The 25,772-nt window shown below is 41.5% G+C and overlaps 1 protein-coding gene and 1 long non-coding RNA gene across 2 annotated transcripts in view; one reads left to right on the plus strand and one right to left on the minus strand.

Annotated features, from left to right (window-relative positions):
• Positions 1 to 12,488, plus strand: part of LOC103394006 (uncharacterized) — a 22,913-nt gene extending 10,425 nt beyond the window's left edge. Inside the window, exons 2-3 of the long non-coding RNA XR_523085.3 lie at positions 1,492 to 1,613; positions 11,351 to 12,488. This is a non-coding gene — a long non-coding RNA (uncharacterized LOC103394006). The remainder of the gene's footprint in view (positions 1 to 1,491; positions 1,614 to 11,350) is intronic.
• A 6,752-nt stretch (positions 12,489 to 19,240) lies between these two features.
• LOC103394013 (serine-rich adhesin for platelets) lies at positions 19,241 to 25,669 on the minus strand. Its single transcript, XM_008331144.3, has 9 exons — positions 25,176 to 25,669; positions 24,505 to 24,657; positions 24,258 to 24,363; positions 24,045 to 24,168; positions 21,534 to 23,960; positions 21,109 to 21,280; positions 20,642 to 20,804; positions 20,409 to 20,541; positions 19,241 to 20,255 (listed from the first exon to the last, which is right to left on the minus strand). Exons 1-9 carry the CDS (start codon positions 25,238 to 25,240, stop codon positions 20,089 to 20,091), a joined length of 3,510 nt encoding a protein of 1,169 aa, XP_008329366.1. The 5' UTR covers positions 25,241 to 25,669; the 3' UTR covers positions 19,241 to 20,088.
• Positions 25,670 to 25,772: the final 103 nt, after the last annotated feature.

Below are 25,772 nucleotides of genomic sequence, written 5' to 3' on the forward strand. Positions count from 1 at the left end.
TTGCCGCTTTGCTGGGGTTTTGGGGAGGGCTGACACCGTGCAGGAGGGGTGCGGGAGGAGGGGTACAGACAGACAGACAGAGAGAATGTTTGTGTGTGTGTGTGTGTGTGTCTGCGACAGAAAGAGGGAGGGAGGGAGAGAAGGAGGGAGGGAGGAGGGTTATCATTAACAATAGAGATTAAAATGAATGGGAGGGCAGCAGGGCCGTCTCGTCTGTTGACAGTAATAAAGAGGTTCTGTCAGTTTTACACACACACACACACACACACACACACACACACAATGGCTGTTGTTATACATCTTATGAAACCTTGTTAAAACTATTTTATTCCAGTGTTATTTTGGTGTGAAAAAAATGTTTACACAAAAATCGTCTGCTATATTTCATCTCATTCTGTCTTTATTCTTAAAAATTCCCAGAAAGTTTAAAGTTTCTGGTGATATTCAAAAATATCATCAGTAACAGGTTTAAGAACTATATTATTAAAAAGTTGTGTTTTTTTGTGTTTCTGTGCAAGGACGGGATGGAAAATTCGTGAAATATTTTTGAAAGAATTTAGAAAAAACGTACAAAAATCTAGCAACCACAGTTGTAGTCTTGAAGTCACAAAAAACGAATTAAAATTAGACCCAAAAGAATCGTTGTAGCTGCCACTAAAACCCAAAAAGGATTTACTTTGACAACTGTGTTGTACTTTGTACAACTACTTTATTCAACTGTGAGTGAAAAAAACCTTCGTGATCCCATCGTGTATAAAGACCTTTTCAATAACACTGGGTGTATCCATGGCAGGATGTCGACAAGGTCGGCACATAAAAGGCAAAAAATAACAGTTCCAGGGCTGTGGCAGTAACTACTGTAACTGTCGACAAAAGTCTTAAGGCCCAGATGGAAACTGTTCTTTATTTCCCGGGCACTAATATTTCTTTAATCCTTGTGCGGTGCTTTATCTCTGCAGCTGTGCTAGAAATGAGATGGCAAAAAAAAAAAAAAAAAAAAAAAGTACAGTCCTGTCTGTCACAGCTGTTTTCATTTTCAGTTTTGGAACATAAGACACTGCCTACACACACACACACACACTCCATCAGCATTGTCTGGAGAGAACAAAGACATGTTAACTTTGTCTTCAAAAGACGCACAATGAGATAGACGGAGCAACAGGCCCACACAGGAATGCAAACCATATCTGTGTAACAACGAAAGGGCAATTGAAGTTTACGCTTAAATTCTAGTGAAGGATTTGGAAAAACAAACAAAAAAAAAGTATCAAAAGATTTAATTTTGGACTGACACTTTAAAAGGCCTCAGTTTGTAGAATCTGTTAAAGACAGATAAACATTTAGCGTTCGAGGAGACGATAACTTGGAAATCTACAGATTCCGTCTCCTTGAATGACTGTTCGATGTGGGATGCTGGTAGAGATAACTCCAGTCCCCATGAAACATTTTTTAAATGTTTTCTCCTCTGTCTTTGTCCCCTTCCTTCTTCAGGCTTTGAGGTGAGCTGATAGAAGCAGAAGATACAGAACAGGTAGCAGCAGCGTTTAGCTGCGCTACAAAAGGGAAGAATCAACGCTGCAACAGACAACAGCAACAACGAGATTAAAGTCCAGGTAAGAGACTCTGGTTTGTTCAAGGATTAAACATCATCTTGTTTGTGTGTGTGTGTGTCCTTTGTTGCCCTTCCACCTGGTTGCCTGACTCAGATGTCTCGTCTACCTGAGGCTCGGTTTGTTGTTCCCCTGCGTGTGTGTGTGTGTGTGTGTGTTTTGTTATCTCTCTGTTTGCGTTCTCTGGCATCAATCCACAGCCGCCAGGTGAGCAACGTTAGCGTCCTGTCTGACTCACCTGCTGCATGCTAAACATCTCCACTGTCTTTATCTCTGAATTGATTTTTTTTCTCTCTCTTGTTGTTTTTCCTACACACGTCCATTGTTCTGTACTGAACAGCGACTAACAGCAAACAGGTGTTGCTTTTGTGTGTCAGCGTAGACTTGAAAAATGAGGAAATTAGGAGGAAATGAGTCATTAGGGACCGCGATGACATTTAGTTAAATATAAAACATGGAGCGGAGAAGGTGTTCTCTTTATTCACCGCCACAGTCTGACACAGTCACAATAAATCAAGAATGGAAAAAAAAGAAAGAAATCGTTACAGCTGAGTCCGACTACTTTAGTGTATTTTTTTCTTTTTTAAAGTATATATTATTTTTCAGTTTTGTGTTTTGTGCTCTTCTGTTTCTTGTAAAAGGTCACTGCATGTAAGGATTTGACCTTTTCTCTGCAGCTCTCCTTAAATAAAGTCCAATATCACAGAGATGCAGGAGAGAGAATGAGAGAAAGAAGAAAGCGCTTTGTCTTAACTGCGTTAGACGATTCCCAAAGTGGGCTTCTCTCAAAGACTCATTTCTTTGCACTCTCTCTCTCTGTCTCTCTCTCTGTGTCTCTTTATGTCTCTCTCTCTCTCACTGTGAGGCTGAAAGCTGCAGTAAATCATTTTCTGCCGTGCAGCCGCGGCCCAGAGTGGATGCTACTGTACACAGATAGGGACTGGTGGTTAAAGAGGGGAGGCAGGCAGAGGAAAAGAAAATAAATAGTCTCCTGTCGTCCTCCTTTTTGTTTAGACTCCTTTTAGTCTCACACTTCGAACCAGAGGTCACCGTCGCCGTGTGCGGTTTTTCGCAGAAGAATTCGTAATTTCAATTTCAGCCGCACATCCAGAAAGATTAATTACAATTCAGCTCATTTTAATTTACCTGGACAATTAATTAACTCCGTAAACTCTGTCCTTTTCACCCGTTCTAATTACCTGTGTCTTTTCTCACCCCCTCGTGGTCTCTTTGATCACCCACAGGTGTAAGAACATGGAGGAGATTCTTCTCATTCGCCTTCCTTCTTCATTAACTCTGATTTTAACACTAACTTTGACCAAATATTTTTCTGTGCTCTTTGAAGGCCAAATATTTCTTCTTTCCACAATCCCCAAAAAGAGTAGGGAGGTAAGGTCTCTGTTAAGTTGTCCACTGCCAGTAATAAGCTTTTTTTTTTTAGTCCTCAACCCAGCATGGTTTTGAACTCAGTGGAGGAATAAATGACTTGTCAGGGGAGGAAGGAGAGGAAAAAGGTGGAGGATGTTGTAAGCAAGTATCCAGACATGCCAGTGCTCTTTTCTTCTTTCCTCATTTTTTTTCTCTCTCAATTGTGTCTGTCCTCTGCTCCACTGGAAGAAAAGTCTTTCAAGAGCAGCCAAGTCTGTCTAAGCTGGCTTTAAAGGCTGCAGATTGGAGAAGCAGCAATAGTTTTCTTTCGGCGTTGGTCCGAGTCGCGCGGCTTAAGCCACAGTCTGTCTGACTGATTCATATTTCAGAAATCGCATCTTGGAAAATGACAGGCAAATGAGTCAGCCTGTCAAGTCGTATTGATTCAGTGGAAGATGAGGACGGAGCGAGAAATTACCAGTGTCACGCTGGCCCAAAATAGTGGCTGGATGATGGACACTGGTTTTACAATGGTGCAGCGAAAAGAGATTCTCAGACTAGTGTCTGTCCACATTTGGATTAATGAGTGTAGGACATTGACACATGGGACGTAGATACTGAATAAATTAACATCAGATTAAAATGGTGGTCAGGGATAGACTGAAGGACTGAAGAGTTTTAGTGAAGGAAGTGCAGAACAAAAAAGAGTTTGACGTAAAACTGAGAAAATTATCTGTGAGAAAAAGTTGCTGTGTGATAGATTGTTAACCTGATAGGATGGATAGGATAGATTGGAGGGCCAATAAAGTGACAGCCCTTAAGAGATTGTTAACCTGATAGGTAGAAAAACAGGGGAGGAGGGCCAATAAAGTGACAGCCCTTAATGCCTTGAGGCCATAAAACACTTGTTCTTGCCCCCTTTTAATTTGAGACTGTGGGGAGACGTAAACCTCCTCCTTCTCAAAGCAAGGTCCCTTAATTTGGACTTTTTGACAAACCAACAGTTCCTTCCCTGAATGAAGGTTAATGTCAGAAAGGATAAAAAAAGAATCCCAAAAACATAAATAAATGTGTGAATATAATGATTGCAGGACTCTGAGGGTGTTTTTTATTCCTAACACGAGCCTGTGAAGGAACACGGCAAGAGAGCGAGGGTTTTATTGACTCAGCAGGGCAACTGTTGTAGAAATGGCCGACACGTACCCGAGGAGCAGTAAAGTGAGGTCTAAGAAAAAAAAATGGTAAAACCCAACATTTGCCAACACTGGAAATGAAAACATTTTTATTTTTTCCATAAACTGCTTGTCTGAGGGACCGTGTCCAAAAACCTCATACAAGCAGAGAAAAAAAAACCAGAATCTAAAAAAAGGAAGAGTTTTTTTGAACAGTGTGGTCAGAAGTCTCAGTCATATTGAGTTTAATCTGAATCATATTATTATTTTATGAGACATTTTCATTTAGACAATCTTGGCAGTTTCTCGTTGGGTAAGAAATAAATCTACGACTTTGATCAAATCATCACATCGTCAATAAAACACAAGCATTTAGTACAAAACAGTTTCTAATCGTGTGATCAGTTATTTATTTTCTGTTTTAGTACAGTCTGTTCTCTTTTTGTTTTTAAAATATTGACTTTTACAGCCCAATCTGCCGCTGGTTTCCCTCCCTGTTTTCGTCAGTAATTCCACATTGTATACGTAATTACATTGTAAATTCATAATGAAAAGTGACTGCAGTCTTTGTCGCTGTGGTTTTTTTCCCCCGATATAGAAATTTCCATTTTAATTTCTATCTTTTGTCAGACTTGTACCCAGTTTATGAGCTGTGGCTTATTTTGACGACAGGACTTGGGCTTGTATTGTGTGTGTGAACTTGCCGAGCTTCAGGAGCTGTATATATTTACTTTTTGTGCTGGGGTTTTATCAGTGGATGAGAGTCGAGTGAAAAGGAGTCAAAGGCAGCTCCCCCTAAGCTTTCCATAATACATCCCGGGAGGAGACAAAAGGCCTGCATTCACTGCTGGGTGTCGATAAGACCTATCATTAGTCTGCCATTGGAGGTATTACCAACACACTCGCATGCAGAGTGCTGGTTGGTACTTACTCCTGTAAACACTCTCTTTTTCCACATGCGCACATAAATTTTCGTATACATGCCAGTGAAGTGAAAGAGGCATGAATGCCAGCCTGAATGGAATCAAATAAAGGCCCAGGAGTGGACTCCTGCTGCTTTTCCCTCGCCACAGAATTTATTCAGCCTTATACAGATGGTGTTTCCGAGCACAGCTATACCTCCTCTGCGCGTACGCACATATGGGTGTATATGGCCGCCGTTTTAGGCCCTGCAAGAAAATACAGCAAGGAGGAATTTACAGCGCCCTAAATCTGGTTTCTGTGTATGGGCCAGTGTGTCCCTGATGTTTATGTAGAAGGGAGAAGACGCCATTCAGGAAAGTTTCTTTTTAAACATTTATATCATTTAATCGGGTTAATGGGGGTTTGTTGCCACCATAGAACGAAAAGGTTAAAGCGCGAATTTACGTAAGTCTTTGTTCGTTTTCTTTGTGAGAGGAACAGCGACAAAATCCCAGTGGGCTGTAGAAATACATCCAAAAAAATATCTTAACAAGAGTGAGTTGCACCAGGATTAGCCAACATCATAATCAATAATTTAACACAACTTCGATATCTTCTAAAACAACATTAATTTAACCTCAAATGAGGTTAAAACTGTATCTCCTTGCAACAATTGTAAGACTTTACTGAAGCTAAGCTAATGCTGCTATTATTATTATTATTTCTGCCAGCAACTTTTTCTCTAGTTACCATTTTCAACAACAAACATCCCATCTTCATCAACCCCCCCCCCCCCCCCCCCCCCTCCCACCCTCCCCACCCTCCCCTCCCTCGCTGCCCCTCGTATTGATTGGCCAATGACAAAATGCTACATTCAGTACATTAACTAAACGAGACAGGAGTAAAATTAGGTGGAACAATGGAAAAATGGTTCGGTTTCATATTGTTTTTTTTTTTCTTTCCTGTGTGTGTGTGTGTGTTCAGAGGGAAGGACTGCAGTGCTGCTGTCTGGTTCCTAAGTAGATGATGGACCGTAGCTCGTATTCCCATTCCCTCTCATTATCTCCCACCCCCACAACTTCCAAGATCCCAGCCAAACGCCCAGCCTCTGCTCAGGGTCATTAGCCTCGCTGCTTGGAACAAATGGGTTCCGATGGTATCTCAGCTAATATACATGAGAAGCAGATTAACCCCGTGATCCTCAGAGGATATGATATTGAAAACGATGGGTAGGAGGAGGCGTAGACAGCAGGGACAATGTATTTATATTTAGCTCACTCTGTCTTAAGTTAGCTTTTACTTGTTTTGGCTATAGATATTGAGAGGCTCGTTTTGTGCGGAGGAGGAAAGGGTGAAATCTCTCTGTAGTTCAGCTAAACATCACAGTTGTCTGCCTGAAAGCGAAAAATAAAAATGCAGAGAGAGAGAGAAAAGTGGGCAGCGCATCAAAGGCTGAGGATGGTTGTTTGGCGGGCAGTTGTTGAGATGCTGCCCGTGCAGACTCCATCTGTGTCAGTGTCTTAATGTCTCTCTCTCTCTCTCTCTCTCCCTCTCTATGCCCTGAAAGTGGAGTCCGATAGATTTCTCCTTCACGTTGCTGCTTTGAAAATTATAGTTCAATGGAAAAAGATAACAATGCAGTCACAACAACCCTCTCCCTGCAGCAGAGCCTTCATAACAACCTGTCTGATCGGTGTGTCTGCAGACACACGTGTCAATGTAGGCGCTTCATCTCGTCTCTGGCTCCAAAGTTTAAATGATGAGCGAATTTAATGTCCTGTAAACTTTGAGAACATTTACATACATTTTAAAATATTTGACTATTCTACCATTTATAGGTTCCTAATACTTTAAGAGTAGAACCTGCTTGTCTTAGGCCTTAAATCTAGTTTCTTTCATTTGTGGGGGTTAGTAAAAAAAAAAAAAATGTTGAAAAGCATTAACTTTTTACCAGTTTTGAATTAAACTTTGGTTAAAAATGTTCTGTTCTGATTTTTGATTTTTTTTTTCTTTTAAATTTTTGAGGGTTGTAAAACCAAAGTGATTTATATCAAATGTAAAATGTGTCAAACTGTCAGAGACGCCTTTAAAATTTTTGAGGGTTGAAAAACCAAAGATGTGATTTATATCACCTGTAAAATGTGTCAAACTGTCAGAGACGCCTGAGAAATGTGTCTGAACATGTTTTGGTCCTTAAAAAAAAGTCAGACATATTTTGATGGTAACATCTGGCTCATGACTTTCTGAATTACGCTTTGTTTCTAACAAACTTAAAACACTCAGTCTAATCAGATTAGCTCTGCGATCCTCAGTGAAAACAGTGCTAAATATGTTCATTTCCATGTAAGGTCAAAGTGTTCACCAAAATGTTCTTTCCATAGGCCGGGGTGAGGTTTGTGGCCTGTTGGTGTGGGGGGGTGGCTCAGATGTCTGTTCTGAGCACAAAGACACGCCCAGAGGATGGATATAATTAAGACGAGTGACTTTTTTTTTTCTGCGACTAAGGAGAATGTATGGGCAACGGTTGTGGGTGGTCCTGCTCTTGCACCACTTTTATTACAAACAGGCATCACACGGTAAGAACACAAACACATTCTGACACAGATCAGCACTTAAAGTGCATTCAGACACAAATACCGCAGCAGAGAAAAACAGCCGAGTCATTCGTTTCCTGAACTTGACCCGACGTGGGCCGTCTGGACGCAGTGCAGCTGATTTACTTCAAATAATATCACAACGCTGCGATCCACAGACACACGCATACGTACCTGACTTTCAGACAAACGTGAACAATTACTAAGCTAATTACTGCTTTTCCTTACCAACAATATTCTACATTTCACGGCTGACCCAGATGTAGCCTCTGCTCAAGTATCTCACAATTACACTTAGACACTGAATAGAAGCCGGATCATCTGAGGGGGAGAAAAAACGCCTTTCATTTATGTATTTGTGGGTTTTCATTTGATGTTTTTCTCTCAGTGACAGACACTTCCAGTCTGTGAACTATCTCTCTCTCCTTCTCTTCAACCCTGGGTGGCCCAGTGAAAACTGAGCTCTTAACTTACACACTTTGCATTGTTTTAATCTCCCCTGAGCCACAAGCGCAGCCTCTCGAACAGCAAGGAAGTGTGTTCATGAATAACGTCTCACTCACTCTGTGTTCGCCTGAAACTCTGTAGCTGTTTGGAGAGCGAGAAGAAGTGTATCGTAGTTCACTAGAAGTTAATGTGAACTTTCATCGTACGTTGCGCTATTCGTCAGACTCTACGACCTTCCACTAAGAGTCGGTTTAGTCAGTGGAATTTTAGTAAACTGGGCATCGCTGTGTCAGCATAGATGTAGAATCACTTTATATAGGTGCATTATTCCTGTTATATTTTATTAATATTACTTTTAAAGAATAAACATGCCATATAGGAATGTTTTCCTAACGGCCAGGAAACCCTAAAATGATGAAAGACTGAATTAAACTTTTCTAATAAAATACAGATTTATCCAATTTTTATGATATTGATATTTTCCAAAAATATTAAGTATTTAAAAATTGTTTAAAAAAAAGATTACGACCCCATTGCAGCACCTTTGCATACCTTTTACGGGCCACAACCCCCCTGTTGAAAACCCACAGTATAAGGTCATGGGTGGGATTTTACGTCATCATGTTGCTCAGCTTCATTTAGTTTGACCAGTTATCAGTTAAAAGAAATTGGAAGAAGAGTTAGTAACACTGCCCTCTGCCTGCATTTTCCAACAGCTTTTCTTTTTGTTTTCTGAACATGTGGAATCTCACTATTGTTTTTACAAGTTCTTTGGCTTTTGTGATGGAAGAACAAATGCTGCCGGGGCCAGTCAATCTTGTAACAAGGTTCTTTTTAGGCAGTCAGTCCTGATTAATTGCGTCTTCTAGTTAACACACAAACCCCCCCGCCCCTGTCCCACTGCACCGTCAAAACCTCTGTTAATTTGGCACGTCTCTGTTCTCCCCCTCTCACATGAATTAGCTCATTTAACTGGCAGAGAGAAAACAGTTGTTTATTGTTGCCTTTTTGTTTGGAAGGAAGGGGCCTAAACACATGGGTGGTCCCAGAGTGGTTTTTTTTCTCTTTTTAATGTACTGAGCTGCACATGGATCTGTTAATGAGAGCGTAAATGGGTTAGGATCTAAACGACAGGAGTATCCTCCGAGGTCTGCAGCTCTGAAGCAGTGACTGACGGAGGAAGCAAAATATGGTAAATATGTGAAGGAACATGCTGCAGAACTTAGCAGTGCCTGAAGGACACATCGGCCACGCAGTAAACTACATTTATTTTCCGGTGGCTGATGCGGTAAACTGAACAACAGTAAAAAAAAAAAAAAAGAGAGAGAAAGAAACAAAGGAGTTGTTTCTCAGGCGGTATAAAAGGTGTCATTTTTCTTCTTTCATAGCTGCGGACGGCAGATTTCCTGTAACTGTGTTTAACATCAAAGTGAAGTACGAACAATTGAAGCAGTATTTTCTTCATCCGGCCAAGGTCAATCATTGTTGTTCCGTCTGGATGTACAAGATCCGGCTGAGACGGGTTGAGTTGCGGACAAGTCTATTACAGTGGGCGTTTTTGGATTTCATATGTAAATGGTTTAGTTTGAATCTGTACAAATGGGAAATTTCAGGTCCATTTATTTCAACCTTTTAAATAGTATTAGGTTTGTACTGCTGGTAAGAGTAAGAGTAGGCACTAGAGTCAGAATAGTTGGTCCACTTCTTTAAAATGGCCAAAAAAATCCAACCATCATGAAGTGAGAGACGACTTCCCACAGATAACAATTAGATTTTTGTTTTAAAAAAGTTGGTCGTTCCATAAAACTAAACATTTTTCCTGCATCTTTTTCCTGTTAAAGGTGAGACAGTTTTTTTTAGAAACTAATTTTCTATTAATTTCATTTTAAAAAATGACAAAGAATGAACTCAGGATCTGCAACAGGAGACTTTTTCATGAGTTTCATCAAATAACTGAACGTGAATCAGAATTTTTCCAGAGAACTAAACGCTGGGATCCAAAGAAAACAACATGTCAACAAGACTAGGAGGGATTTAAGTTACAAACAGCAGACACTAATGGAAATAATATTCACACGTCAGTTCAGTCTGTTTTATGCAGCAATGCAAAGTATTATAATTAAGTCTGAAGTGCTTCTGTATAATCGGATAATTCACAGCCAAAACACTCAACAGTAAAATTGCAAAGGAACTAATTGTCAGTTTAATAACTGTAATGAAAATAATTTGTCTCTGATCTGCTTCGTCTTCGTTCCGTTTTTCCCCGTTGATGGAAAACACAGCCGCGGCAGTTGTAAGTTCTGTCGCTCGGATTAAACGCTGAACAGGATAAGTGAAATTACTAATTATAGAAGTGTTTGCTATGTTTTATTTACACACACATTAAATTATGTATAGGTTTAGTGAAGAGCTCTTCCATCAGTCAGCCCGTGCTGCAGCTGTACATTCCTCTCTCTCTCTCTCTGTGTATATCTTTTTTTCTCTCCCTCTCCATCTTGTCAGCCTCAGACGTTACACTCAGAAATTCTTTTTGATAATTCATTCTGTCTCGTGGCACATCACTCCAACCTCATCACGCTGCGGGCATGTCAGCTTTATATAATACCTTACAGCCGGTGCTGTCATCATCCCTGAAATTCTTTGTTGTGTGTACAGCACCGCACGAAAGCACATCGGCGATAGTTCAGCGTTTATTGGCGGAGACAGAACGACCGTCGCTTGCACGGTATCACCATCGTTTTTCCTACCGTTGACGGACTGTTCGGTAGCTGCGCGGTAACTGCTGATTTCATGCACTTCCTGTTAGCGCCACTTCTGTTCTGGTGGCATTGGTGTTTTCTTTCTTTCTTCTTTTTTTTTTCTTTTTTAAGATGAATTGTTTGTAAATGTTCACCAAGCGCGGCTGCTCGTCGTCGTGTCTAAAGACCACCCCGACTGTTTACACAAACCTGGTTCTGAGTGGGTTTGTTGTACATATAAAATCACGCGAGAGCTCTTTGGGAGGGATTAAACCGAGACGTGTGATTGTGATTACGGTGACGCGCAGTGTTCTTCAGCCGCGCTGTTAAATCATCAAAGTGGAAGTTAATTAAGATGCCCCAATTTCTGGGGTCTGCATGAGGGGGGGGGAAGCCCCTTGTATTTGCTAATAAGCACTGTTGAGTGTGTGTGTGTGTGTCTCTGTTTTAATAACAAGCTTTATCAAACAACACCTGAATTTATCCTTCTCTTTCTTCTCTGTTTGTTTTCTGTCCAGGTCCAGACATGAAGGAGGACTTCACACACACACACACACACACACACATATCTTCATGGCACCTAGAGTCTGTCTGCGGTCTACCACCAGCCTGCCACACACACACACACGCACACACTGCCGTTACGGTAAGAATCAGAGACAGAGTCAGGATTGAGGAAGACAATAATGGTGTGACTGTGAGGAAAACAAACTATTATCCACCACTGTTTACTTCTCCGGCTATTTTAACAACTAATTCACTGCTTATTCCACAAAACAAATACCAAACACCGACTGCAGTCAGTCAGCCAAAAGCACCAGACGCACTTTTTTATATTTAAAGCTCCTGCCTTTGTCCAAAGACGCCGACCTTGAACACTGGACAAGGGGCTGCATTTATTGTAAATGTACATGCAGTGAGGGAGTAACACGGTACGTGTGGTGTCACACACGCTATATATAGTCAGGCCCTGCGTGTGTGTGCATGTAGAAAAATCTGCCTCATTTTATTTCCCGTCTCCATCAGTCAAAGCCAATCTTCACAACTCGCCTTCGACAGCTGCACCGCAGCTCCCACAAACCCCATCCACCGACCCCCTCCACCCACTCACTGCCCCTCCCAGGTTTTCCCAGCACCCTCAGTCACCCTCGTTTCCAAAAGGGAAAAAAAAAAAAAAAAAAAAACCTAACCTAATGCATGCTAGAATTACAGCCTGTGAGGTGGCATTGTGGGAAACCCCTCCCTCCCTTTCAAGTGCTCTATATGCCCTTATTTCTGCGTCTTATCTTTTTCACATTCCTCCACTGAGGAGGGATTTATTTTTGATCTCTCTTTACACAGGACCACAGCTGAAAATGTTCATTTGCTCAACTGCTGGTGGTAGCCGTGCTCCACATGGACGCCTGCGAACTGAACTCTACTCTGAGAGTTCACGTGTGAAACTCCTGTCCTGAATGACCGAGGGCAAGAGTCAGCCGACGGTACCATCACCTTTAAATGGCTGATGTCTGAAGGCGAACCTTTCCAACTTCATATTTTTCTTTGTTTTAAACAAAAGAGAGTAGCTGTGAAGAGCAGTGACTGTCAGAGAGTGGAGGCAGGATTTTCCAAGATACAGTGTGGTGCATAAACAAATGAGAAAAAAAACAAAAAAAACAATCACTTCCTGGAGTTGCTGTTTGCAAGGAAAGCTACTTAAATGAGAGAGCAGCTCCACATCACCTTGGTTTCAGGCTGCAGGTTAAGTGATGGCAGCCTCACAGCCAGCCGGTTACTAACCAGCTATAATGACACACTCCATCAGTTTGGCTTTGCCTGCGCCGCAATGCTAGCTTTGTTAAGAGTCCGCCGAGGTGCAATACGAGAGTGAGTGTGTGTGTGTCGGCTATTAAAACACTTGAGAATCAGAGAGTAAAGGACCCGCGCTGCTAATGGATGTGTCTATCGATGTTCCCATTTAGCTGCGCGCTGTAAACGATAGGACAAAGATTGTGTTGAAGACAGAAGGAGGTGGAGGAGAAGTGGAGAGTGGTTTGGCTGGGAAATGATAATGACAAGGAAGGTTATTATATGGCGCCCTGCAGAGTGTCTCTCCCTCTCTGCTCTCTGCTCTGTGCACGCGCACGTGTGTGTGTGTGTGTGTGTGTGTGAGAGGGAAGCTCTCCTGCTCCATCTCTCCAGCTCTCGTCGCTCTCCCGGCCGACTTGCCATTATTCACTTCTCGTTTTTTTCACCAATCTGCTCCTCTCTCAAGACATCACTCACTGCTGCTAGTCCACATCAATTGTGACTGTCTCTCGGCACATTCCACCTTTATTTTTTCCCCCCCTCCCCCCGACCGCCCCCCCCCCCCCGGCCTCCCCCTAAAATACAGTGTAGGTATTTCTTCTAAAGAAAAAAAATGCCAGAAATGCAGAGGAAGTCGAAGACACGTAACGCAGCAAAAAATAGTTTCTCCTCATAAAATTTTTAGACCAGCAGGTTGTCCTTGAAATATTGATTCACTCACTGGTGGATATTTTTCCCCTACTGTGTGTGTCTTGTCAGTTCCAATCAGAGTGTGTGTGATGATTATGAATAAAGGCAGACCGTCTGCCTGCAGGTTTGGCAGGAGACCACCACCAGCTGGACTCACAGCCCCTCTCTGCTCTGTCTGTTTGTGTTACAGTCAGCACGGTCAGCGCCGTGTCAAGCTGGGGGTAAAATAATGAAAATATATTTGCGAGACGATGCAGAAGAATTGTGGTTTCTCCACAAAGAACCTATTGAAATATTGAAATGGAGCCGTTTACGTTGGTGAAGAATTTGAATATTTTATGTCGGAGCCTTTTTGGAGCCGGCAATACTTTGTTTCACATAATTACTGTAATCAAACCCATTATTTCTAATCCATCCTGTCAGAGCATGAGACTGTGTGTGTGTGTGTGTGTTTCCCCCAACGACTGTTTCAAGATGAAGACTGTTTTAATTTGTAAATACTTTGTCAGTGCAGTAAAAACATCTCTCTCTCTCTGAGCGTACACCTGAAATGTCAGGAAGGCAGATTACAGGCGACACCATTCCGGCTGTGAAGACACGGACAAAGTCAACACACACACACCGACTTCCACAAACACACAAGCACATAAACACACACAAAGAGCTGGAGGCGCGTGAGCATTAAGCCAGGCAGCTAAACAGATCACGTCGCGGTTTGATATCTGCAGACAGGCAGACAGAGGAGGCCGGTTTGTACCTGCAGGCAGAGAGCAACGACTCAACAGAAGCCTCGCCAGGAATTTCCTCCCCCTCCTGAGAGACAATGAAATGGAATAACTGAAGGTGAGAGAGAGAGAGAGAGAGAGGCAGAGAGACTTAGTAGGGTTTTCTTTTAACACAAATCTCTTTAAAAGCCCCGTTCGCGGCTGTAACATCGTCTTTGTTTGGCCTCCGTGTCGAGTCACATGCTCCATTTGATATAGAAGAAAAAAGTTTTTAGCTGTGGTTTAGAAATTAGTGACAGAAGCAGCCGAGGTTGTTTCATTCACACGCAGGTCTTTGGAGGTCTAATAATTGATTTTATTAAAACGTAAATTAAATTTAAGAAAATAGCTGGATCTGCACCTTTTGTAAAATCCCTATTTTTTGGTTGTATCCCACATAAATGCATTAGTTTTTTTCACTTCTTTATAAATACTAATCTGGTCTCTGTTGATTATAATTAATCATAAGAAAATCTTTAACGAGTTTTAAATATGGTTGATGGGGAGATTATGGGGTAAACGTACAATTGAGGACATGAAGAGCAAAAAAAAATTAATGCCACATTTATGTTCTCCATCCGCTAATGAAAGGAAATCCTGTGACCTTACAACAAATAAAAAAAGAACCAGTCATTCACACGCTACCGTGATATCAAATGCAGATGGTTCTTTTGTTGTTTGGGAGTAATTTGATCGCCTCCTGTATGATGTCTTTCTGGAAAGACCAGGATGTTTAGAACTGAGTCCTCGGCTCTAATTCTGATACGTACAACACTTTCTGTTTGAGGAAACTCGTTCTGCTGGCTTTAGGTGCTAACAGCTCGAAGCAGCTCTCTCTCTCTCCCCCCTTTTTTTTTTATTGCAACCCTATCATCTACAATCTGCTCTGCATATGTGTCACACGTGGAGACCTGTGTCACATCCACAGTGATTTCCCTGTGGGAGGGTGTCCAGGACAGCTGTGGTCTGTTGGCCACTCACTGAACCAACTGTGGAGGACGGAAAAAAAAGTCCCGACATCCGTTAAAGAAAAACTCTGTCCACAACAGTTCAACAGTCAAGTTTGCTCTAAAATCCAAAATTAGCCTCCTCCGTGCCCGCTCGTCCTTCAGATGAGGTTGCCCCCCTCATTAAAGAGATGAGCTGCCGTCCATGATTTCCCAAAGCTTCTTAAAGCTTCTTACATTCAGCTCAGAAAACGCCTCATCTCCCTTCCCCAACATCCACTTATCTAAAAATGATTCAGTGGTTAAATGTCAGAGCTGTCGGTGCCATTAAGGCCAGCGTGTTTGAAGGAAGGACACTCTCATCTGCGCCCTCTCTCTCTCTCTCCTCTTTCTTCCTTCTTTCTGCTCTCTCCCTCCCCCTTCTCTCCTCTCCTCTCCTCCCTCCTGCTAACCCAGGCTGGTTTGAGGGCTGATGTGCAGACCTTGTCATTCAGATTAAGGCCACCATTGTCAGCTCAGGGCCTCCCTTTCTCTCTGCCTGTGTCCTGGATCTTTCCTCCTACTGTCAGCCCTGGTCCTGCGGCCAGAGAAGACCTTATAAAGCAAAACATTCTTTCTCCTCCACTTCTGTCAATTCTGACACTGTCACTCAAAATCAACAGACCCCGTTAACGTGGTTGTCCCCCCCCCCCGCAGCGAGGACTGTGCTCTTTGGTCCAGGCGTGGGAGATGTCAGTCGGAATCAAAGTGTGATTTGATTACCGAGTATTCTATATCATATATGTATATGTCATGGTTGTTTTTGTTAATTTAGCAAATGTCATTTTTGCTAACACTTCCATATTTCTGGGTCTCGACTTATTACTTTTATCAAAATAATTTTACAAATTTTACATATTTTGTAATTGACATCTGGCGTCCTGTGTTAATAAGGTAATGCTCTTAAGACGCCATTAAATGAACCGTGGCCCAGAATCCTGTTGTTCTACAACGCTCCTAAATATTCACCGTTTTCCCCGACATTAAAATTCATTATAAATATTCCCCGTTTTCCCCGACATTAAAATTCATTAGAAAATGCGAAACTTTTTTTTTATAAATCTGTCCATAAATGTAAAAGATTTAACTTCCATTTCACACTTCAGCACTTGTGAAACTTTTTTTTTTATATAAATCTGTCCATAAATGTAACTTCCATTTCACACTTCAGCACTTGCTACGCACTATGAACCTTCCTAAGGTCAGTTCTTCTGTGTACGCCTTGTTCCTCGTCTTCCTTGTATCACAGGAAGAGCCGTTTGCCCCTGGGGTAGTTTTACATTATTAAATCTGTCCCTCATTAAAAAAAAGGACGTTTTCTCTCTCATGTCTTAGTCACTCTACATTCTGCCTGGTTAAAATGTCTAACTACGTATTTATGTCCTCGCCTCATCTTGACTCACTACCTCAGATTTTTCTTTGTCACATTCTATCTGTGTAATTGCTTCAGTTTCTTTGTGGCATTTGATTTTCCTGCATCTTGCACTCGGCTGCTTTTATCTCCCGATGAGTAACGATGATTAAGCAGTGTGTAAAAAAAACAAACAAAAAAACTCCCTCCACTATGTGGTGGACAGTTTCTTTACTGGTAAAACCACGAGAAGTCAGAAAACACACACACACACACGCCGTCTTTAGTAACAGTGACACATCATAGCAGTAGTCGACAGTTTTGTACCTGCGTTTTTCCTCGTACTAACTCGAACCCTCAGCGTGAAGCCCTCTGGGTAAGTTTGCACCTGTGTAGAGGCTGCGTTTCAGTGCAGCATATGGTGAGTGGCTGCAACCTCCGCCCAGGTGCTGTTTTTGTAAAGGCTATGGTGAGTCATGGGTTTCGAGATGACTTATCTATTTTTAAGTGCTATTTACTGTGAAATAAAACGCGTTCCCATGCACTGATGCCTTCACTGGCCATCTTTGGTGTCATGGAAGTTGATGATACACAGGTACAGGCGTCTTGTGTTACCTTCTGTTACAGTTTTCATAAAGGAAAGGTGGAGCCCAGGCTCGTCCACCTCTGTTTGTGTGAGCTGTGGTTGAGAAGGTTAAATAACTAGATGACAAAAAAATAAAAAAAATAATCTCCATCATACTTAATGTTAATCGTTGTGTGTATTGGTGATGTGAGCAGCAGCACTTTAAATGATAAAACTGCAAGTGGAATTATTGTTTCTTTTGAAGTTTGTAGAAATCTGATATGGCAAAAAAAAAAGGAAAGATCAAAGTGTGCTTAACACTCATGACTCTCTTCATTTCCATGGTCAGGAGATGAAAAAGGATTTACTGCAGAGGGAGAGGCTTAGAAGCCTCCTCACCCACAATGCAGCCTCTTTGCCTCTGCATCTTTAAACAGAAGACGGCCTCTCGTCACTCTCGCGTCCACGCTCGCTCCAGTGAACATTCAACGCTGTCGGTGAGTTTCAGCTAAATTGAAAAAACCATCGACCGTTGACTGTACCCTGTGGCCGGGCTCTGTCACTCAGTGTCTTTACAAAAAAAAAAAAGGAGTCCAACACATGCGAAACCTGCACACGGGCTCTTTGAAGGACGACACAAAGAACAAGCTGTCTCCTCTTCCCTACAAACAACCACTGAAAATATTTATATACACCACTTCCAGCGTCCAAACCACAGCAAAGGTCACAATCAACATTCATTGCTGTCGGTGGGTTTAACTGTGTAGTAGAGCTCACTGAACGATGAATGCAACTGTGTCCCAGATTTCGTCCGACCGTCGGAAGGAATAACATCACGATAAGCTGATGACGGCGTTATTTAACTCTCCGCCTGTCAACCCTGCGGCTTCCCTTCAAACCCAGACAAACACACACACACGAGCAGCGAGAATGTAGAGAGAGATGAAAGTACTAAAAAAAACTATGCTGTTTATAGAATGAAATAGGAGAATGAGTTGAATGGAGTCATTTTCATCCAAGTTGAAACAACACCATACATCAGTAAGGTCTGTTTTAATTCATTCACTTTTAACATTATTATGAAACATAATTTTTATAACATGTTTTGTATAAACCCATGTTTTTGTCTGAGCAAATAAAGAGATATTCAGCATATTTCTGTTTTGTGTTTGTTTTTTGTGATCAAAACTCTTCTGGTGAAATTCTTACCAAGATCATATGAAGAATTATTGTTTAATAATTCTAAGAATAATAAATAATACATAAATAATTTAATTTTTTTGTTTTAGCACAAGTTAGGTATAAATGCAGACGTATTAATATCCCAAAATTATGTTTATTATTGTAATATATCATAAAACTATATGGTTTTAGCACATCATTATAGATGTGGTGTTTAAAAAAAACACGAGTGACTGCACAGATGTGACAGGAAAAAACACACACACACACACAGTTCCAACAAACAGCCTGATGAGTCAACACACACACGTCAACACCCCTAACGGTCGTCTCTTCTCTCGGTTTGACCCCGAATTTACACAGAAATTGTTTAGATCATTATTTTGTTCCACTTCTAAAATGATTAGTTGATATTTTTACATTACATAAATGTGAAGTGTCATTTTTCAATTAGCATTTTTTTTGTTTTTAGAGTTTAAATATATAATGACATGAAATGTATCCATTATATTATGAAATATATATTATACATTTATGGTGTTTACCGTAATTATGCGCTGATGAAATTACTTCCGAGGCATACTGTACATACTGACATGTTCCGCACTGTGTCCACTAGAGGGCCACAGACGACCGAGACCTCACAAGTGACCAGAAGAACCATACTCCAGTTTCCAGTATTTTTCCATGTTTATCTTGGATATTTTTTATATGCATACAAGCAAATGAAGTGTGTGTAGAAAGTAATCTTTTATCAAAATACAAACAAATGAATCAACATATGAAATCAAACACTAATCACACGTTCAGCGATGCCAACGATTTGACACCATGTGCAAACTAAATCAATAATGCTGGAATGTCTTGAACCAGGGCAGTTGTTTTTCTTCCCATGACCAGCAGGGCACTGCAGATGTAATGGTTTTTTTTTTCATAAAATACAGAATTATATAAATCTTTTTTAAGCCCATAATTTCTGATGACTAGACGGTGAGAGTAATAACCCTGATAAATCAGTTTATCTTCATTTATGCATTGCAGAGGATCCCCCCCAAACACAACAAAAACAAACAACTGTTGCAGAGGATCCCCCCTCCCCCAAACACAACAAAAACAAACAACTTCAGCTAAGCACAACATCTGCAGGTCTCATGCACTAGCAGCATCTTTCTGCACTGGTCTAGTCATGTTTTAAGGATATAAAAACAAGAAACACAAAAATTTTTCCAGAGGCTTCAACATCATCACATGTCTAGAGAAATGTAAACCAACACACGAACAAAGCCAACAAAGCCAGTTAAAAATACACATATATTATATTCCTGCGACTTACTGTCATCTACTCGCTCATTACTATTTTAGATCGTACCAGATTGACCTTTTATTAGACATATAAAAACACTAAATCTACAAGGCCATTATAGTCACACCCATGTCTTCTAATCGCTGCGTCAATGAGGAAGTCAATGAACATGAATTATTAAAAGCAGTTTTTTTAAGGTAAATCAAGGGGACGTTATCATCACAGTTGTTTGAACTAATTGTTCCTGTTTTTATCATTTTCTGGTTCCTGAGAAATTACACGGTTTTGAACAGTAGAAAACTAACATGGTTAATTGCAAAGATTCATCTGTTAATATTTCTCTTGTTGACAATGATTATTTTTTATTCCATTAACTGATGTATAAAATGATGGATACCATTATAGAAGATGATAAAAAAAAGAAAAAAAATTGCTTTGGTATGTGTAGTGTCACCTGGATAAGAAAAATAAATAACTAGATAAAGTGATCAATAATTAGGCTCAGATCAATCAGTAGATGTGTTCAATTAAAAAAAAAAACTGAAAATATTGTCTGTGGGCTCTGTGACTTTTCCGCCTTGTGTCTCGTCCTATGCTGCTGTGCATTACCTTCACCAGTAGAGGTCACTACTGTCTAATGTCTGCTGGTCGGAGCTGCCTCTCACCCTCAGCCAGGAAGATCTGCATGGCTCGGTAGAGCAGGTGGACGCCGAGCTCCCGTTTTCGCTTCGACTGCCAATTGGACACCACCCCATAAAAGTCACCTTTTTTCTGATTGGTCAGCATCTTCAAACCTGGGACAGTGAAGGCAAAAAAACAAAAAAATTAACGATGAATGAAGGCTTGTTGATGAAGAGCACAACAAGATATTTCGATGACTTTAGGATTAAAAAAAAAAACTTATAAAACTAGTTAGCAATTAATGATTAGCATTTCTTTGTACTCACCAATGGCTTCCACCATACAGGCCTCTCTTGTATACGCCTCCACTGGAATAACATTCTGGAAACAATGCAAGGAGATGACACCCTGCCCAGCCGTCCACACCTGAAGGATGTGCTGCACTTTAGGACAGAGTTTCTGTTAAAGAGAAAAGGTTACAGTTTTTATCATTCGTCATCATCTTCATCGTCGTCATTCACCAATCATTTGTGTCGTAGTACACTGAGTGGTGTCCTACCTTGGCGGTCTTCTCCTCTCTGTAGTATTCCAAAGCCTCATATAAGTGGCTGTAGGGACGAGAGCGTTTCCCTTTGCCAATGTAAAAAATAGCATTGACAAATGTCTGGAAACACTCCTGAGGAGTCATGGTGTGACTGCGGAAGGGGAGGTTTTTCGTCACCCTGTCAGAGTAGAACAACAACAACACTGTGTTACTGTACGTGTTTAAAAACTACGTAAAAATACCACTTAATATTTATTCAAACAGTGCTGATAAAGTATTAAACAGAAATATTGAATTTGAACAGACAGCAACAACATTTCATCCTTAGTAACATAAATTAAAAAGTTAAATTGAAAATCGAGCAAAATAAGTGCTATAGAGCCTGTTGGTGTTGATGATATTCCTCATATTTAATTTAAAAATAAACGAAGACAGACAGGAGGATAGAAGATAAAAAAAGACCTTGGAAAAAGATCACTGACCTTGGATCTAGCAGCAGATAGTTAAAGCTGGACTTGATGACACCCTCCCTCCACTTCCTGTTCTGGTCTGGTTGATCAAACTGCAGACACAGCTCCTGCTCGTCTGCCTGGCTGTTGGGAAGCTGGAAGGTCTGAAGGACCCGACTCAGTTCTGGACTATAACCTAAATCAACTGGATTAAAATACATCAGCAGTTAGGACAGCGAACCACGAGGGGTAGCCTTGCTATTCAGGGGGCTAGCATCACTTTTATGAATCTGTTTTGATTTATTTGAAGTTCAATAATGTAAACCTCAGATGAAATAGCTGACCATATAAATGGAGAAGAAATCTGATTTTTTTTTTCTGTTTAGAAAAAGGCGGATTTAACCCAATATATGCTACAGGTTGAACTTTATAATATCAAAATATTAGAGAATATTCACCTGTCTGTACTTGTGGTTGGTCTCTCTGCTTCTGGTCATTCAGTGATGGACAGCTGGACTCCTGCAGCAGGCGACACAGTCTCTTCATGTATGTGGGTCTGGTGTGTCTGCTGATTGGTCCTGGACTCTCGCCAAACTCCACCAGCCTCAGTCTCAGCTCTCTGTCCGTCATTCCTTTAGTCTTTTGCAACAGACTGTCCTCGCACTCACCGCTGTGTCCTTTATCCTGCGTCGCCTGTCGCGGCTCCTGGTTTTCTTTTCCTTTGTTGTTCGGCGGGTCAGCCTGCATGGACCTCCAGTCATAAAGGAGCGTCTCCTCACTGCTGGTGCTGTTCATGCTGGAACTTAGGGAGGTGTTCGTTGTCGGAGGGACGTGGGTTTCGATCAGCTTGTGGCCCCGTTCTGTGTCGGTGTACAAGTACTCCACCGGCTCGTCCAGGTCCTGTACAAGTGGACGCCCTCCTGGTGTGAAAGACAGGTTTGACAGCGGGTTTGACCTGCGCCAACCAGGCAATCTGCTCATGCTGTATCTGGGGGTGCATCCAGTACCAGGTGTGGACACAGGGTCAGAGTCTTCCCTGGACCTCCTTGGGGAAAAATAGCTAGAGCTGGACGAAGATGACACAGAGGCTGTCTGAGAGCCCCTGTCCTCTGTGATGCAGGCATCTTCGTCCACTTCATCCAGTACAGGGTTGGTATTTAAATCTACTTTTGTTGCTGCCTCGTCTGTGCTCGTCAGATCGTCTGTCAAGAACTCGCCTTCTGAAGGATTCTCTTGCATTTCTAGAGCAATTTCTGCAATGATTCTTTCATACGCATCCGTCATAGAGACCTGTTTTTTCTCCAATATTAATGTATCTGATAAAGTCTGTGATTCAGCGGCTGGATCAGGCTGGCTCTTCGGTAGGATGAGGGTATCTGCCTGGCTGCTGCTATCAAATGAACCAGGTCTAGTGGTGCTGGACAGTGTGTCCTGGCAATCCCCAGCCAAGGACTGTGATGCAGTGTCGTCCGCTGAATGGGTTGAAACCTCATACGGTACATGCGGTGACCGGTAATACTCTTTACTGCTTTGAGACCTTGGCGTCCCCCGGCGTGATCGAACAGGTGAAGGTATGCTCTCCTCGAACAGAGAGGATGTGAAGAGGCTCTCGGGTGTTTGGCTTGTTCTCAGTGAACAGCGACTCAAACGTGAACGAGTCCTGCCAGTCACAAAAGGACTTGGTGTGAATGGAAGGTCGGATATTTCATCTGATACTTTGACTGCAACTGCATCCGATTTGTGTGCAGTTAAACTGGTTGATACATTGTCAGCACTATCTGTACTGTGAATAACAGAATGATCAGCTGGTGCTTCAGTCTCTGTGTGTTTTGTCTCCTCTAACTTGAATCGATCAAATACCTGCTTTAGTGTTTCAGCTCCAGAGTCAATCTGGGTTTGATCCTGGGGGAGATTCCCATCGTGGCACATAGTTGTGGAACTTGTGGGTTTAAATGTACACGTTTGAGTGTCAACAAAAGTCACCTTTTCCTCAGAGAGTGGTTCACACCTAGGGTGAGTTGAAACATCAAGAGCACTGGTGTAATGGTCGCTGTCACAGCTGCTGTAACTACCAGAGGTCCCGCTGCTACTGCTGCCTTTACACAAACGCACTGGCTGTTCAGGTACATTCACCCGAGTGTCTTTAACTATTTCTCCCAGCTGTTCATTATCACTTTCTTCTGTAGCAACGTGACTAATTACAGTTTTATCCATGTCCTCGTCGGTGCTCGTGCTGCTATCTCTGCAGAAGACATACACATGATCCGGGGAGGTCACGTCCAGACCCTGCTTGTTTAAAACTGTCACCATACGTTCTGAATCCAGAAAATCAGAATACTCGGTAAGGTCAAAGGATAGGTTGCTGTTGCACTGGCTGCTATTAATGCTGGGCTTTTGGGGCGATTGAGGACTAAAAACTGGGAAAAATTCATCTACATCCCTGAAGCTCACACTCTTGCGGCTGACACGTCTGGGGGAAAGAGCAGGGAGCGTTTCTCGCCTGGATGGAGAGGCCTGCTCATTATTTTTTATAGTGGAAACATCTTCGTGGGTAAATAAATCATCCTCCTTAAGAACTGGCATTGGGGCTGCATGTTCAAAAGATGAAACTCGTGTACTTGATAATAAGGACGGCGCCTCTGCCGCCCAGTGCGCATAGGAATTGTTCCAGGCCTCCTTTGTAGTGTGCACATTAGAAAATCTACTAGATGGAACTCCTCTGGAGTGCAGGCCATCGTTAAGGTGAGAAAGGTTAAAAAGCGATGATGAGCGTCTTGTGCTGCTCAACACGGCGTCGCCAAAGTCACTTATGATAGATGAGCGAGAACTGAAGCTGTAGTCTGAAGCTGGATAATCGGACGTGTCGCTTTGGCCTGAATACACCGCTGTGGTGAAAAGCAAAAATCAGTTCCACCAATTAGTATTCAATACTGATGTATAGATAAAGCTTTTGAAAGAGGCAATCTTACAATATTGGAACTGAGGAAACCCATCCTGCTCTGCGTCTGCTGAGCTGGCTTCATACTCCTGAAGGAGCAGTGCACACTTCCGATTCTCTTGTTGCTCTGCGAGCTGCCTCGGTAGGTTCCCTTCCTGCATAAAATTTAAGTTGTTTGTAATTTTAACGAAATTGATTAAAAATATTGACAAGTCAACGTTGACTGAACTGAATGAATTCTTACATTATCTTTCACATTTGGATCACCTCCATTCATCAAAAGCATCTTCAGATTTTGAAAGCATCCCCACAGTGCAGCAACGTGAACAGGAGTCAGACCCTCTGATGACCTGTGAGAAAAACAAGAGGTTAGTCAACATCACTTGTACTAAAACCTTCCAACAATCTAAAATATCCATGACACCAATGTCCTCCTAGTACAACTGCTATGTGTGTGAATAGAACTTTAGGAAATGTGTTAAAAGCCATACCTGATATTGGGGTTGGCTCCAAACTGCAGTAATATTTTCAAGCATCGTGTGTTCTTCTCAGTCTCCTTGCCAACAGCTAAGTGTATGGCAGCCGCCCCTTTCCTGCCCACTAGGTCCGGACATGCCCCTTGTGCCAGAAGCAGCTGCACCAATCTGTCATACATTACAAAACTTTAGAGGTAAATTTCACTGCAATACAACCTTCATTACTCTAGCATGAAATTTAGTTGTGGACTCACTTGAAAGCATACTTTTTTATTTTCATAACAAAAATTAAAAAAAATATTTTGTATATATTTTTTATTAAACAGCCATGTTTAATTGATGTGAACTTTTAGACCCTTGGTAAATAAATCACAGTCTTCGCCTATTAGTACAGTCTTAACGATGCAGTACATGTCTGGACATGAACGCTGAGCTGAGGAAACCAACACAACACGTCTCCACTAGATGCTGCTAAAATACTTAGTGTAAAAAAATACTACGATACACTTTGAAACAGAACCATAAAACGAAAATATAAACCACTCAGTAAAATATAAAGCACATATTTAGAATAATTTTATCATATCGCTGTCATCGTTAATCTGCTTAATTATGAGAGTATTTTCCACCCGGTTGTCTGATTTTTCCAACACATCAGTAGAAAAACAATGAGGGTAGAGCATCACCTGGGGTCTCCGTCGTTCACAGCTTTACATAGTTGACTTCCAAGTCTTCTCGTCCTTTGATCCATAATTAATAATAATTGTAGAGTAAAAATATCTATAAATGTGTATGGATCGCCATATGTGTTTTGTCCGCAGAAAACATTCACCCAGCTAGCTGGAGGCTAACACGCTACCAAAACAAAAGCGATAAGAATTCACACGCGTCTTAAATAATTATCACGATAACGTTGCATCTTTACACAAACACAAAACAACAACCCTAGAAGTTTTACATGTTCCGTGCGTTTTGTTACATCTGTTATATCTTCTATGTATTTGTTGACATATACTGCCATCGCTGTATGACTGCTTTGTTAAACTTCCCTCCAAATAAGATAACGCCCCCTTTTACCGGAAGTTCCGCCTTCTGTCGACTTTTATTGGACAGTCGTTTTTGCCACTAACGAATCAGGTTGGCAAGTCATGCAATTACATTTGGACTTTATACAAAGCTGTTTCCGTCCATCAGGTTCTCTATTTTATTATTTCTGCCTTTCTTAGACTCTTGTTTTCAAGGCTATTTTGTCAGGGAGAATTCTTTTTATTTTTTGCATGAGT

Source organism: Cynoglossus semilaevis, chromosome 2 (genome assembly GCF_000523025.1).
Source record: "Cynoglossus semilaevis isolate Cse_v1.0 chromosome 2, Cse_v1.0, whole genome shotgun sequence".
Lineage (NCBI taxonomy): Eukaryota > Metazoa > Chordata > Actinopteri > Pleuronectiformes > Cynoglossidae > Cynoglossus > Cynoglossus semilaevis.

Bases quoted from the DNA above. Each gene is read 5' to 3' on its own strand.
- LOC103394013 (XM_008331144.3), bottom strand. From the start codon at position 25,240: ATGGATCAAAGGACGAGAAGACTTGGAAGTCAACTATGTAAAGCTGTG. The intron at 23,961-24,044 runs GTAAGATTGCCT...TTTTCACCACAG, and splicing joins GTTTCCTCAGTTCCAATATT to CGGTGTATTCAGGCCAAAGC. The intron at 21,281-21,533 runs GTGAATATTCTC...ATTTTAATCCAG, and splicing joins CCAACCACAAGTACAGACAG to TTGATTTAGGTTATAGTCCA.